This window comes from Dermochelys coriacea, chromosome 5 (assembly GCF_009764565.3).
Source record: "Dermochelys coriacea isolate rDerCor1 chromosome 5, rDerCor1.pri.v4, whole genome shotgun sequence".
NCBI lineage: Eukaryota > Metazoa > Chordata > Testudines > Dermochelyidae > Dermochelys > Dermochelys coriacea.
In genome coordinates this window covers 96,265,791-96,279,990 of record NC_050072.1, presented here as the reverse complement: position 1 = coordinate 96,279,990, position 14,200 = coordinate 96,265,791, and the positions used below count along the sequence as shown (strand labels likewise).

General features: G+C 38.6%; 1 protein-coding gene across 1 annotated transcript in view; it reads right to left on the bottom strand.

Moving 5' to 3' along the window:
* Positions 1–14,200, bottom strand: part of LOC119855696 (guanine nucleotide-binding protein G(q) subunit alpha) — a 226,856-nt gene that overhangs the window by 53,602 nt on the left and 159,054 nt on the right. Inside the window, exons 4-5 of the mRNA XM_038402282.2 lie at positions 3,092–3,220; positions 1,250–1,379 (exon numbers count right to left, since the gene is read on the bottom strand). Coding sequence (XP_038258210.1) covers positions 1,250–1,379; positions 3,092–3,220 — 259 coding nt within the window. The remainder of the gene's footprint in view (positions 1–1,249; positions 1,380–3,091; positions 3,221–14,200) is intronic.

Genomic DNA, 14,200 nt, shown 5'->3' with positions numbered 1-14,200 from the left:
AAAAATCTACATTTGTAATTTGCACTTTCACAGCAAAGAGATTGCACTACAATGCTTGTATGAGGTGAATTAAAAAATACTATTTCTTTTGTTTATCATTTTTACAGTGCAAATATTTGTAATAAAAAATATACACTTTGATTTCAATTACAACACAGAATACAATATACATGAATATATATATGAAAATGTAGAAAAACATCCAAAATACGTAATAAATTTCAATTTGATATTATATTGTTTAGCAGTATGACTAAAACTGCGATTAATTTTTTTAAATTGCGATTAATTTTTTTGAGTTAATAGCATGAGTTAAGTGCTATTAATCAACAGTCCTAATATTTTGACATGTGATGTTAAAAATTTGTGTTTTAATGGTTATAAAGTTTTAATTTTTTGAGTCTCAACATTTACTAGCATAAAATAATTTTCTCAGCCTCCCATAATTTCCTGCAACTCTGAAAATTAAAATAGATAATAATAGAACAAAGTGCTGAAAAATAAACATTGATATTATCTATCAAAAATAATAAAATTCGAATTCTGCCAACGCTATTTGTAATGCACCATTTTCTTCTTTTGCTATTTCTCAACAGCTGCAAGAGAAAATATAACCCAGTGTAAAGGCTCTGCTGAGAAATACTGAAATGAAGCTGTTAGCCTCTCCCAGTACTTTAGATCTGGATTTACAATTGCAAAAACAAATGCCATCATCAAGGCATCTCATTCTGCATTCCAGATAGTCTGAAATGTAAGATCCTTGTAACCACTCCGGCCTTACAGACCCTACCCGTAGGGCTCCATCGGAAACTCTACCTGCACAAATAACTGCCATAAATAATTTCTTTGTAATCAACTAGATTCTACTGCAGCAAAAAACTGCTTGGCTCCACAGATCATCCGTACAGGGGATCAGTTTGTATAACAGCATTTGAAGATCAGCCTTTTGATCTCTGCATTACTGTTGCTTTTGTAACCTGTAGTTGTAAGATACTGCTGGTAGCCACATGGAAAACATCTGGGACTGGACATACCAATCTGTTCATAGACCCTGACAGAACAGCTAGCTACTTTGAGATGAACTGGTAAGTACTAAGTATTATTTCTTTCGTTCTACTAATTTTCAGGCTCCCCTACATAATTCCCAAATACTCATGTGAAAAACACAGCTCTCCCTAGTTCACCAAACCATGAGCTCAGGTTTCAATCAATTCCAATGCTCAAGAGAGTGCTTTCAGTCAGTGCTTACCTCATTGTCCGACTCCACAAGTACTTGATCATATTCACTAAGGGCTACTAGAAACATGATAGATGTGACATTTTCAAAGCAATGTATCCATTTTCTTCTTTCTGATCGTTGGCCTCCTACATCCACCATTCTGCAAGGTTAACAAAATCCACATCAATTCCAGGGGGAAACAAAGCCTAATAAAAATCAATGTACATCCACTTACGGAGCATCAAATTCAGCAATTTAGGTAATGAACAATTTGGGTGGAAACCAAAATAAAAAAATCCCTTTTGTTAGCAGTCATTCCATTAATATTTAAAAATCAACAGTGTATGTGTTGTGGGGGAGGCAGGTTGCCATGTTTCCTTTATAAGCCTAACATGGCTTATAAATTTTAATAATTCTAAGCTTCATCCTCTCAAGTGCTCTGCATGCAGAAATCTCTTTGAAGTAATTCTGAGCAACACTCGGGGAGTGCTTGCAGGACTCAGCCTCATAGATTTAGCAGAAACAGGCATGCAGAACCTAGGGCAAAGCAGTTTGTAGCCAATGCTTGTAACTGAAATAGTTTCTGTATTTTTTCCATATAGTTACAAGATATATTTTGAGGAATTAGCAAATAATTTTCAAAAGATAACAAATAAATATATATTGGTCTAGTGATCTAGTGAGAAATAAATAAAATTAAACTGAAGTAAATTTAATCTTTTGGTTGGGATAGGTGATCATGTGACACATAAGTAAACTTAGAATCAACATAAAATTTGAAAAACCATGTTTTATTGAAAGTGCTTAAGATGCTTTGTGTATTTTTCAATTTCTGCCAAGAACAGAAGTTAGTCCTTCGTATGTGTTTGGATAGAGGTTCATCCATTCCTTTAGTATCAACTGCTTAAAAATGATAGTGTTACAGTTAAAAATAATTAGAAAAAAATTATACTACTCCTATTACACTTCAGTCACTTGAAGAATATGATGGAGTGAGCATATAACAGACTGAAATTTGGTATGATAGCATAAATGTCCTCTTTTTGCATTTTGAATTTGCAATTGTAACACCCCATTATTCTGTATTCATTTAAAAACTTTAGCACTTAGTGACACAGGTATGGAGGAGCAGTAGTGAAATGCATATAAGGTACTGAGTATTCCTACTGAAAAACAATGAACATGAGCTAAAAAAATTTGGGCACATAACATAAAATAAGCATTTTCAAGTTTAAGTTGATTCTCATCCTGAATTCAAAAAGAGCCTCAACTCAATCTCCCTTTTGCAGGCAGTTTTGCACCCACAATTAATTATCAGCCCAAAAGCTCTTACTTAGATTTTAATTTGCAGGTGCAATCAAGTATTTATATTTCTAAGTGACAGCATTTGCACTTGAAATTAACTGTGGGTAAAACTATTTGTAGAAGTAAAAGTAAGCTTTCAAATATGTGAACTATTCATTAAAAATCAAGCCTCTACGTTTAATCTTTGAGTTTCATCTAATAAATAGGAAAAGAAGATGCACAACTGACTTTGGTTTATATACGTTTATATACATATAATTTGTAACTAAACATTGCTATAAATATTTTTAAAAAAATCAATTTCAAATTATTCCACTATGACCATAAGAACTGAATTAAAACATACACAGGTTTATTTTCTCTCCCTCTCTTGATCTCTTTATTTATTCTATATAGTCAATTGGTAACAACTTGTGTACAATAACAAAGAAACAAAATGATCAAACAAATAACTAAAGCGCAGAATCAATTTATGTTTACATGCTTTTTTCTTTCCAGTATGTGACATTTTATATAACTAACATACAACAAAAAGAAATTTATTAAACGGTTTTTCTTGTTTTCTACCTGAAAATGACGCTTTGTAAGTCGAATGGATATTCAATGATCCCTGTTGTTGGGACTCGAACTCTAAGCACATCTTGTTGGGTGGGTAGATAGGCAGGTTCTGCTATACGGTCCAGGTCATTAAGATAGCTACAGACAGGGAGAAACAACAGGAACGCAAGACAGTGACACCATAATCCCACTGAGGGAAGGAGCAGGGCCAGGTGAGGAAGGGAAATGGGAGAGTGGGGTGGGAAAAAGTGGTGTAACAGAAATAGAGTATAGGTAAAAAAAAAAGGGGGGGGGGCGCGGGGGAAGAGAGGAGGGTGCAAGGAAGTTCACCATTCTTCCCACCTACAGAACCCTGTTCTTAAAGAAATGCCACAGACTGGATGTTGGCAAAGAAACCCTACCACAAGTGGCACCTTAGAGACTAACAAATTTATTTGAGCATAAGCTTTCGTGAACTACAGCTCACTTCATTGGATGCATTCTGTGGAAAAGTCAGTGAATGCATCCAATGAAGTGAGCTGTAGCTCACGAAAGCTTATGCTCAAATAAATTTGTTAGTCTCTAAGGTGCCACAAGTCCTCCTTTTCTTTTTGCGAATACAGAGTAATACGGCTGCTACTCTGAAACCTACCACAAGTGTCTCAGTATTATTATTTTCCTTTTCACCAGATTATGCTTGGCTTTCTGCTAAGGCAGCATTTCCGAAACTTGGGATGCCGCATGTTCAAGGAAAGCCCCGGTGGGCCGGGCCGGTTTGTTTACCTGCCATGTCTGTAAGTTCGGCCGATCGTGGTGCCTACTGGCCGTGGTTCGCCGCTCCAGGCCAATGGGGGCTGCGGGAAGCAGCATGGGCCGAGGGACGTGCTGGCCACCGATTCCCGCAGCCTCCATTGGCCTGGAGCAGTGAACCGCGGCCAGTGGGAGCCGCGATAGGCCGAACCTGTGGATGTGGCAGGTAAACAAGCTGGCCTGCCAGGGGCTTTCCCTGAACAAGCGGCATCCCACTTTTGGGAAACACTGTGCTAAGGAATTCCTGGATTCAACCCACATAAGTACTCAACACTTTTAAAAACAAGATAAAAAACATATCAGAGAGATAAAATGGTGTAATTCTATATACAAATGTAGATATTAATTACCTGATGTATAGAAAGAGGTGTTTAAACAGATTTGCATGTTTTTCTACTGTATCTGGGAGCACACACAAAGACAGGCACAACAGATAGCTAGATACACATACCCGAAAATCCTGAACTGCTCTAAAACAAAGGTGAATTGACTTAATGTACACCAATGCTTGGTTAGGAAACTTTCAGAAGACAAATGGATTCCCTAGGAAACATACAACTGGTCGGAGCCAGGACAAAAAGATGTACCCTCCAGCACAAAGAATTATTCATTGGTGCCAGTTGTGGGCAATTCACAGATTTTAAGGCCAGAAGAGCGGTGGATAAAAACCAATGATTTTTAAAAATAAATAAACATTGGATTTTTTTATTTAAATCTTTGAGGACAAAACCTATCTAAAGATAGTTTTAATTAAGATACGTTATAGCCCAAAGATATCTTATCATGGAATAGGGATTATAAATTCTAATTCTATCGTATGAGACAATATATTAATGTAATGTTTAAAAAAAGTTTTGTAAATGAGTTCCAATAGTTCATGGATTAGGGACCCAATGTTATGGGGTTCCACAGGCTTCTGTAGAGATTATTTAGGTTAATCTTTCCATCTACCCAATGGGACTCAGTGCTCAATCTAGAAGATACCATCACAGATGCTTAGTTTTGCTGTTCTCAAACTGTGGATTTGTGTCTCCAGAGGTAACGTGCTCGTTAACAGCAAAAATGTTTTAAATAAATAAATAATATAGAGAGATGAGAAATAACAGACCTCAACTCCATTGTCCCTCTGCAAATTTGTGTACACAGAGTCAATCCCGTACCTGTCTCTAAAAGTGAAAAGTTTTAAAAAGTTCAATGAATAGAAGATTGTTGGGGCGGAATAGATCTGGACAAGGAGAAGAAGTCTGGAGATAAATGTGAGAAGGGAGGGACAAGCCGTAAAAGAGACCCAGTTTGGGAATAAGAACCATTCAAGGAATATATGTTTGCTGAAGATGTTTTAAAGAAAGTCACACCAGTGAACTGATGGAAGTCACTTAAGCACTTGGACTCAGAGACTGTTGAAGTGATAATCTCAGTTTAAACAGCAGTAGCTTCTTCTGCTGGTGTAGAAAGAATATTTTCTTCCTTTGGACTAATTCATTCTAAATTGAGAAATTGTTTGGGACATGAAAAAGCAGGAAAGCTTGTTTTTCTTTTCCAGATTATGAACAAAGAGGAAAATGAAGGTGAAGATGACAGAGTTAGCTGAAGAAGCCAGTATTTTAAGTTTCTCATGTTGACCTGGCTGACAAAGTCAATTTCATTTTTGTTTTTAAAAAATATATATATTTCATTTAACTATTTTCGTTAAAACCAATTTTAACAAAAGCAAACCTGATTTTAAAAAACTTGAATGTTTAACTAAAATCAAAAATTCATATGCTTGATTTGTTAAAATATTATATGTTTGCTGAAGAAACATTATATGTTTGCTGTTGAAGAAAAAAATCCAGAATACTTAACATTGTTGTTTTAGTTAAATAAAACAATTTAAATGTCTGTCTGGGGATGTTCTCCTCCGAATACAGCATGGAAAGAAAATCCTCCAAATATTAATGATTAACCTGTTGAATTGGAAATAGTTCATCTCCCAAATGACATCATAAATATCTGCTTCAATTACTTTTGGTAAATGAAATAACCAACAATCATTTCTGATATAGCTGTAAAACTAATCTGAAAATTTTTCTAAATAATTCACTTTAAAAATGTATAGTGTGTATCTTCTAAAAATGAAACCTACATCTATCTCTGAGTTGTGAAGACTATGTATTAAGGTTATAACAACCAACAAGAATGCACTTTTATGTAGAAATCCATGATTAAATCAAATCTTTCTGACTAGTGATTTAAATAATGATTTAAATCAATTTGATTTAAATCAAATCCACGCTGGCCAGAAGAGACCATTATGATTAAGGCTGCGAGTCTGTCACGGAAATCATGGATTCCGTGACTTTCTGGGACCTCCATGACTTCTGCAGCAGCCAGTGCGACTGACCCCAGGGACGCCCTGAGCAGCTTTTGTAGCTCCCAAGCCAGCCGCACCTGCTGCTGCAGCTGGGGTAGTCTCGGGCCACTGCCTCCCCGCCCGCAGCAGCAGCAGCGTTCTCGGCCCCCTCCCCCGAGCACTAGCAGCGGTCCTGGGCTGTGCACTGCCATCCCCTGCCCCAGAGCACCTGTGGTGCCCCTGGCATCCCCACAGGAGCACCCAAGATTTAGTCAGGGGTATATAGTACAAGTCATGGACTGCCCATGACCTATCCATGACTTTTACTAAAAATATCCATGACTAAATCTTAGCCTTAATTATGATAATCTAGTGTGACTGTCCGCAGTATGTAGGCTGTAGAATTTCACCAAGAATTCCTGCATGAAGCCCATACCTTCTGGGTGAGCTAGAGCATATCTAAACTGAGCCTGCAGCACCTCCCAGTAGTTTGGCAAATAATCTGGTACCATAATAGGCTCCCTGTTGGTAAGGATTGCTCGTAATTGGCACATAAAACTCGCCTCTGCTGTGGTTTAAAGGGCACATATGGCCATAAAATAGAAATGAAATAAAAAAAAGCAGTATTGGTGCTGGTTTCATTAACTTGGAGGCATTGAATAGCTCTTGAGTAAGAGATGCACTTTCAAGCATAGGGCAATTCACCATTGTGGTATAGGCTCTTTGTGCTGTTTTGCTGGTGCAAGGAGGCTATAAACCAAGTGGATCTGACCACCCAGGAATGTGCCCAGTGTAGATGGCTAGGAGAATGGAGCATGGCTGGAATGTCCTTGTGCATGTGACTATTTATGGCTGCAAGAATGACCCCCTGGTCCACAGGCACCCAGGAATAAATTAAAGCAACCCGGAAGCTGCTCTGACCTATGCTGAGTCTATGACTGCATGGATTTTTCATCTCTTCTTTTTATACCCCATTATCTTTTAGGCATATCACTAAACACTGAAAATGCTGAATACATTTTCTCTAGGTGGTTACTTTTAAAGGTGCTTTTACCTTTTGAGACAAACCTAGTTAAGGAATAAAATAGAATAATTCTAGTTGCTTTGAATTAGGGCTGTCAATTAATCGCAGTTAACTCAAGCAATTAACTCAAAAAATTAATCGTGATTAATCACGGTTTTAATCGCACTGTTAAATAATGGAATATCAATTGAAATTTATTAAAATATTTTGGATGTTTTTCTCCATTTTCATATATATTGTATTCTGTGTTGTAACTGAAATCAAAGTGTATATTGTTTTTGATTACAAATATTTGCACTGTAAAAATGATAAACAAAAGAAATAGAATTTTTCAGTTCACCTCATACAAGTACTGTAGTGCAATCTTTTTGTCGTGAAAGTGCAATTTACAAATATAGATTTTTTCATTACATAACTGCACTCATAAACAATGTAAATCTTTAGAGCCTACAAGTCCACTCAGTCCTACTTCTTGTTCAGCCAATTGCTAAGACAAACAAGTTTGTTTACATTTACAGAAGATAATGCTGCCCTCTTCTTATTTACAATGTCACCAGAATGTGAGAACAGGCATTTGCATGGCTCTTTTGTAGCCAGCATTGCAAGATATTTACATGCTAGATTTACTAAATATTCATATGCCTCTTCATGCTTCAGCCACCAGTCCAGAGGACATGCTTCCATGCTGATGATTCTCATTAAAAAAATTAATGTGTTAATTAAATTTGTGACTGAACTCCTTGGGGGAGAATTGTATGTCCCCTGCTCTGTTTTTCCTGCATTCTGCCATCTATTTCATGTTATAGCAGTCTCGGATAATGACCCAGCACATGTTGTTCATTTTAAGAACCCTTTCACTGCAGATTTGACAAAACACAAAGAAGGTACTGTGACAAAGTTCCTCCTCCACCTTGGTGGGTCCTGCGCTTTTTGGCGGATTTGCTCACCTCAGAGGTTTGCGGCAGCTGTCAGTTTGGCTGCTTCTGCTAGAGGCTCAAACCGGACATTCTCTCAGCTAACCTCATCACTGGCCAGCATGGGGGAAACGGAGAACAATCCCCGCAGTCTCTGTGCCCCATCCAGTGGGTGAGGGATAGGCCAGATCCCTTTCCAAATTAATCCTTCCCTTCTGGTGTTTCTCACAGACCAGATCACCTTCTCCTGTGTCCGTCCAGGTGTTCCACCTGGAACACCGGGTTCCAGCCCAGGGCCCTGAGGACAGCAGCTGTCTACAATGTCCCCTGTATCAGCTGTGTGACGGCAACAATTCCTTGGGCTACTTCCCAAGGGCTCCTCCCAATACCTTCTTTATCCTAATGCAGGATCTTCCTCCTGAAGCCTGATCACGCTTGTACTCCTCAGTCCTCCAGCAGCATGCCTTCTCACTCCCTGCTCCTTGCACATCCCCCCACTAACTGATGGGAGGTCCTTTTTAAACCAGGTGTCCTGATTGGCCTGCCTGCCGTAATTGATTCTAGTAAGTTCTTAATTGGCTCCAGTTGTCTTAATTAGCTTGCCTGTCTTAATTGGTTCTAGCAGGTTCTTGATTGCTCTAGGGCAGCCCCTGCTCTGGTCACTCAAGGAACACAAAACTATTCATCCAGTGGCCAGTATATTTGCCTTCTACCAGACTCCTGTACCCCACTGGTCTGGGTCTGTCACAGTACCAATGTGAGATTTCTAAAAATAGCTACAGCACTCAACCCAAGATTTAAGAATCTGAAGTGCCTTCCAAAATCTGAGAGGGACGAGGTGTGGAGCATGCTTTCAGAAATCTTAAAAGAGCAACACTTCGATGCGGAAACTTCAGAACCCAAACCACCAAAAAGAAAATCATCCTTCTGTTGGTGGCATCTGACTCAGATAATGAAAACGAACATGTGTTGGTCCGCACTGCTTTGGACTGTTATTCTTATCCATCATCAGCATGGATGCATGTCCCCTGGAATGGTGGTTGAAGCATGAAGGGACATATTAATGTGGCCCGTAAATATCTTGAGATGCCGGCTGCAACAGTGCCATGCGAACGCGTGTTCTCACTTTCAGGTGACATTGTAAACAAGAAGCGGACAGCATTATCTTCTGCAAATGTAAATAAACTTGCTTGTCTGAGCAATTGGCTGAACAAGAAATAGAACTGAATGGACATGCAAGCTCTAAATTTTTACAATGATTTATTTTTGAATGCAGTTTTTTTAACATAATTCTAGATTTGTAAATTCAGCTTTCATGATAAAGAGATTGCACAACAGTACTTGTATTAGGTGAATTGAAAAATACTATTTTGTTTTTTTATAATGCAAATACTTGTAATAAAAATACATATAAGGTGAGCACTGTACACTTTGTATTTTGTGTTGTAACTGAAATCAATATATTTGAAAATGTAGAAAACACCGAAAAATATTTAAATAAATTGTATTCTATTACTATTTAACAGTGCAATTAATCACACGATAAATTTGATTAGTAGCGCAATTACTCGCGATTAATTTTTTAAATCACAATTAATTTTTGTAATTGCTTGACAGCTGTACTTTGAATCACTTATTAAAAAAATAATGTAAGTAAATGGTTATGAACAACGATGGAAAGAAAACACCTTTGCTTTAAAGTAGAACACAAGAATAAAAACATACAAGAATTAATCTATTAGGCCACAGAGGAAGCTAGAGCAATTATCAGATTGTCCTCTTTGTGGTTTTAGTCATAAGAGCTTAAACTGAAAATAAATTTGCAATCCAAAAAAACACTACAAATCCAGAAAGATATTTTGAACAGCGAATCTCAGACAGATTTAACATATAGCTCCAGAGCTATCCGGAAAACACTGAAAAAAATCACTAATTTCAGTTGAAAAGTCAAAGGATTTGATGAGAGTTGGATCAGGCCCTTGGGTTTTTATACTGAGAACAGTGTGAATAAACTGGAGCTTCTGAAATACCAATTTTTAAAAACAAACCAAAAACACCCCCAAGAAGCTTGAAACACTAAAAACCAACCAACAAACCAGCAGTCCAAAACACAAGTAGCTTTGGGTTTTTTGTTAGGCCTCAGGAAAGGAAATCTTCATTCATAGGACTGAATGAGCTGTAAATAGTCTACAAATAGAGCATTATGTCCACTACATTCCCAAATACAGCAGGAGCTCATGAGGAGGAGAAATTTTTGAAGAACCAACCTCTAAGTAGCATAATCAATTTGCTGTAGCCCACTTTAAAAAACCTCAGTTGTGGACTGCGACCGGCATAATGGGAGTTTAAAATAAGCTATGTAATAGTGTGCACCTGCATGGTTTTAAAGGGACAATGATTTAAAGGCACTTTGTTAGATGGTCCAGATCCTTGGCCCAGGAAAAGTCCCTTTTATCTCTCTGGAAACTATCCTAAAAGGGCAGTGGGGATTTTCGTTGTCATGTCTTCTAAGTGCTATGGTAATACAAACAAACAAATAAATAATAATAAATAATGGAAATTCCCTGGTTGGCATAAAGATTTTGAAGCAGTCATGTTGAAGGGGTCAGAGGAGGACTCCTGGACTCCAGGACACTGGACTCCATGTGGCTGGAGTATTAGACTGCAAGGGTACCACTGGTGGCAGAAGCTCTAATTGTGTCAGAACTGACAGATACTGACTTTTTGACTTGGAGGGTACCAGTGGAGATGATGTCACTGGTAGGGGGTCTGGTACCAGTAGAGCCCTGGGATTTAGAGTTGTGGCCCTCAGACTTAGGAAATACTAAATTCTTAGGAGTTGAATGAGCAGAGCTGTGCTGGATGTCTTTGAAGCAGACTTAGGAGGAGACCTGCTCTTAAGCATTCTCTGCCTCCCCAACGAGACCCTGATTGGGGAAGGAGGGGGCTGTGGGTATAGATTCCCCTGCAGCAGAGTTGGACTTCATGGTGGGAGGCATGATCCATGTCGATTCAGGCAGATGTACAGGGGGGATTCCTCGGTCTGGGTCAGACATGGCCTTCTCCCATGATGCGTTTTCTAAGCCAGAGTTCCTTTCTTCTTATGGGTAGGGTGAGGGAAAGAGTGGCAGATGTTACACCTAGCTGTGTCTCCCTCTGACAGTACAAACAGCACCAGTGGTGGTCGCTGACTGAGAAGGAGTGGGGGCAGATCACAGCTTTTGAAGCCCAGAGTTCTGGGCATAGTCCAATACCCATAATGGGGTACAGGGGAGGGGGAGTTTCCCAAAGCAGGGAGTCTAACTAGAAAAAAACTGCTAAAAGCTATAAAAACTAATAAACCTTTACTATCTATAGAGAACTATATACAAAAAGGCACTAAGACAATTTCTGTAATATTTTGCAGATTGAAGAAATTGAAGGAAAGCTCTGGACACTGGAGGTTCCAACCCAGACCAGGTGTTAAGAACTGGAGAGGCAGCTGGTCCAGTTCACCCTTTGTACCTTTGGTTGGAAAAATGAGGAAGGCAGGGACACATGCTTGGACCAACGGACACTGCTTTCAAGAATTCTCCAGTGCTGGGTATGTGGAGCACATGCACATACCCATAGTGGAATAAACACAGGGACCAGCATTCGAAGAAGAACAATATTTTTGTTTAATTTCTGCACTTGACCATACGTTGTGTGCAATCACTTTCACTCTTTTGTTAATGATCAGTTGCACTTCCTTTTTCATGCAATATTATGACAACATCGCTCTTCTGCATTACTTTGAGGAAACAACATCTTTCCCCAGATTTTGCAACAGGAGGTCTGCCTGCAGCAGTAAAACATAGAATTTCCTTCCTGTGCTGTTCTGTACAGTGAGTGTCATTTCCTTATTAAATCCTTCCTGAAGATCCACATCTTCTCCAATGCAGTGAACCAGCGGTTTTCAATCTTTTTGAGCGGAGACCTCCCCTCTGAATTACAATTTTTGGTTGTGCCCCCTCAACCCAGACAAAAATAGACATTATACTTGCTCCTTCCCCCCCCGTGGGTTTTCAGGGTGAGGGAAAACTCATGTGACAGTTTCTAGGGGGGGAGCCAGCACTGGGTGTGGAGGTTTCCAGGAGTGGAAATTGGTGTGGCTGCGGCAGATGTTGACACTGACCAACAGGCTGGATGGGTCACTGAGGTGAGTCGGGGGTGGAGGTGGTGCTCCCTCCCCAAGCCCTACCACACGGGGCTGGCCCAAGCCACCTGGTGTCGCCACTTAACCCCCCCGAACGTTCCTTCACACCCCCCTAGTGGGGCATGCCTCACAGTTTGAAAACCTCTGCAATAAACTAAGTCATCTACTTATTTTGTTTATTAATTAACTTTATTTAAAACACAGTACACAACCTTTGTTGAGTAGGCACATGGCATTATTGAAGTTGACATGGTCCTTTCTTCCCTACCTGTCCCTATTGTTTTGTTAACCCCTCTCTGCATCATGACTGAAATGTCTGTAAGCTCTTTGAGGAGGAATCATGTATTTTTATTTGTACTGGGAAGTGCTTAGAACACTACTGATTACACTATTCATTACAATAAATAATCATTATACAATTAATTAAAACGATAATGATATTGATATTGATAACAACAGTATAGTTTTATATTATTTAACATTACATAATGGACTCTCCCTTTCTTTTCTTATTCCCAAGACTTGTTTAAATTAAAAATGATGGTCTGGTTCTCTTAACTCAGAATGGTCTAGTACTTTGTCGTTGGACTAACTGAGTATTTTTAAATGTTGAGGGGGGCTGTGTAAGTGAAATGTGAGATTATAAAATTCACATAAAAAAAAGAGAAAATTGCACTATGTTAAAAAGTAAATCCCAACATGCACAGTTTTCAAATCTGACTGTTATTATAACTGTTGTAAACCTAGAGAACATTCCAAATTTATTTTATTTATAATCTTTTGATTTAGAATAACAAGAAACATCCATAACAGTACTGCCAATCTCAATCATTCGAAAATCACAAGACAGGCACCAAATAATCATGAGATTTTCTTTAAAATCATGACATTTGCAAAAAAACAACAACAACCCAACATTTCTGTTTTGTTTTTTCTATTTACTCTCTGCTTTTTGAACCTACAGGGTGTGCTTGAATCATATCTTTAAACTTTCCTCAATAGCTATGCAGGTTGTAAGCTTACTGTATTTTTTAAATGAAAGCTGAGATTTCTCATGTAGTCATCTGCCTCCAGGAGCTGGGACATTAAAAATACATGAAATAGCATGAGGCTCATAGTAAAATTTTAGGTTGGCAACGCTACATACACAAGCCAGGGGCACCATGATGATTACTTAAAATTACAAAACTAAATACAAATTTCAGTCATCTTCCCTCTTCTATCAAGCAACAATTCTTTAAATACAAATAGCCCTCTTCAATACATTAGCCAGTACTTCAGACACCCTAACTCTGCTCTGAGGCCGAGTAAAACAAATGGGCCACACTGAATGCTCTGAAAGTCAGCAAATCCAGGCTATTTTAGATAAGCGATTTCCAAGGTCCCAAATAGCATGAGAAAATTCAGTTCTTCATTCCTTTTCATTATTGAACTGGTCATTAAGGACCTGATTCTGCAAGGTACTTAAACACGTCTAATTTAATCTGAATGGGAATACTGATATGCTCAAATACCTTGCTGAATTAGGGCCTTAAACCCCAATCCAGCAGGAATTCAATGTAAAGCATACAAAAACCTGAGCAAGGTGCTGCACAATGAGGGCCTAAATGCTAGGAAAAGACGATTACTGTAAGCAAATTGTACATTCCTGGATACTTGTTTCACCTCTTGGCTCTGTGTGCTAAATTTTCAAAGAAGCCTCCTAGATGACATTGCAATATTTGCAAGGTCATCCAAAGGCATGCATGCACAAAACTCTAGACTGAGCTTCTGCAATGCAATTACCCGTTTTCTGTGCACTACAAACTGCTGCACGCACACATTTTGCGGGTGTGTTGTAGGAAGTTGTTTTCAAATACTTTCCCTTAAAAAAAAAATCTTG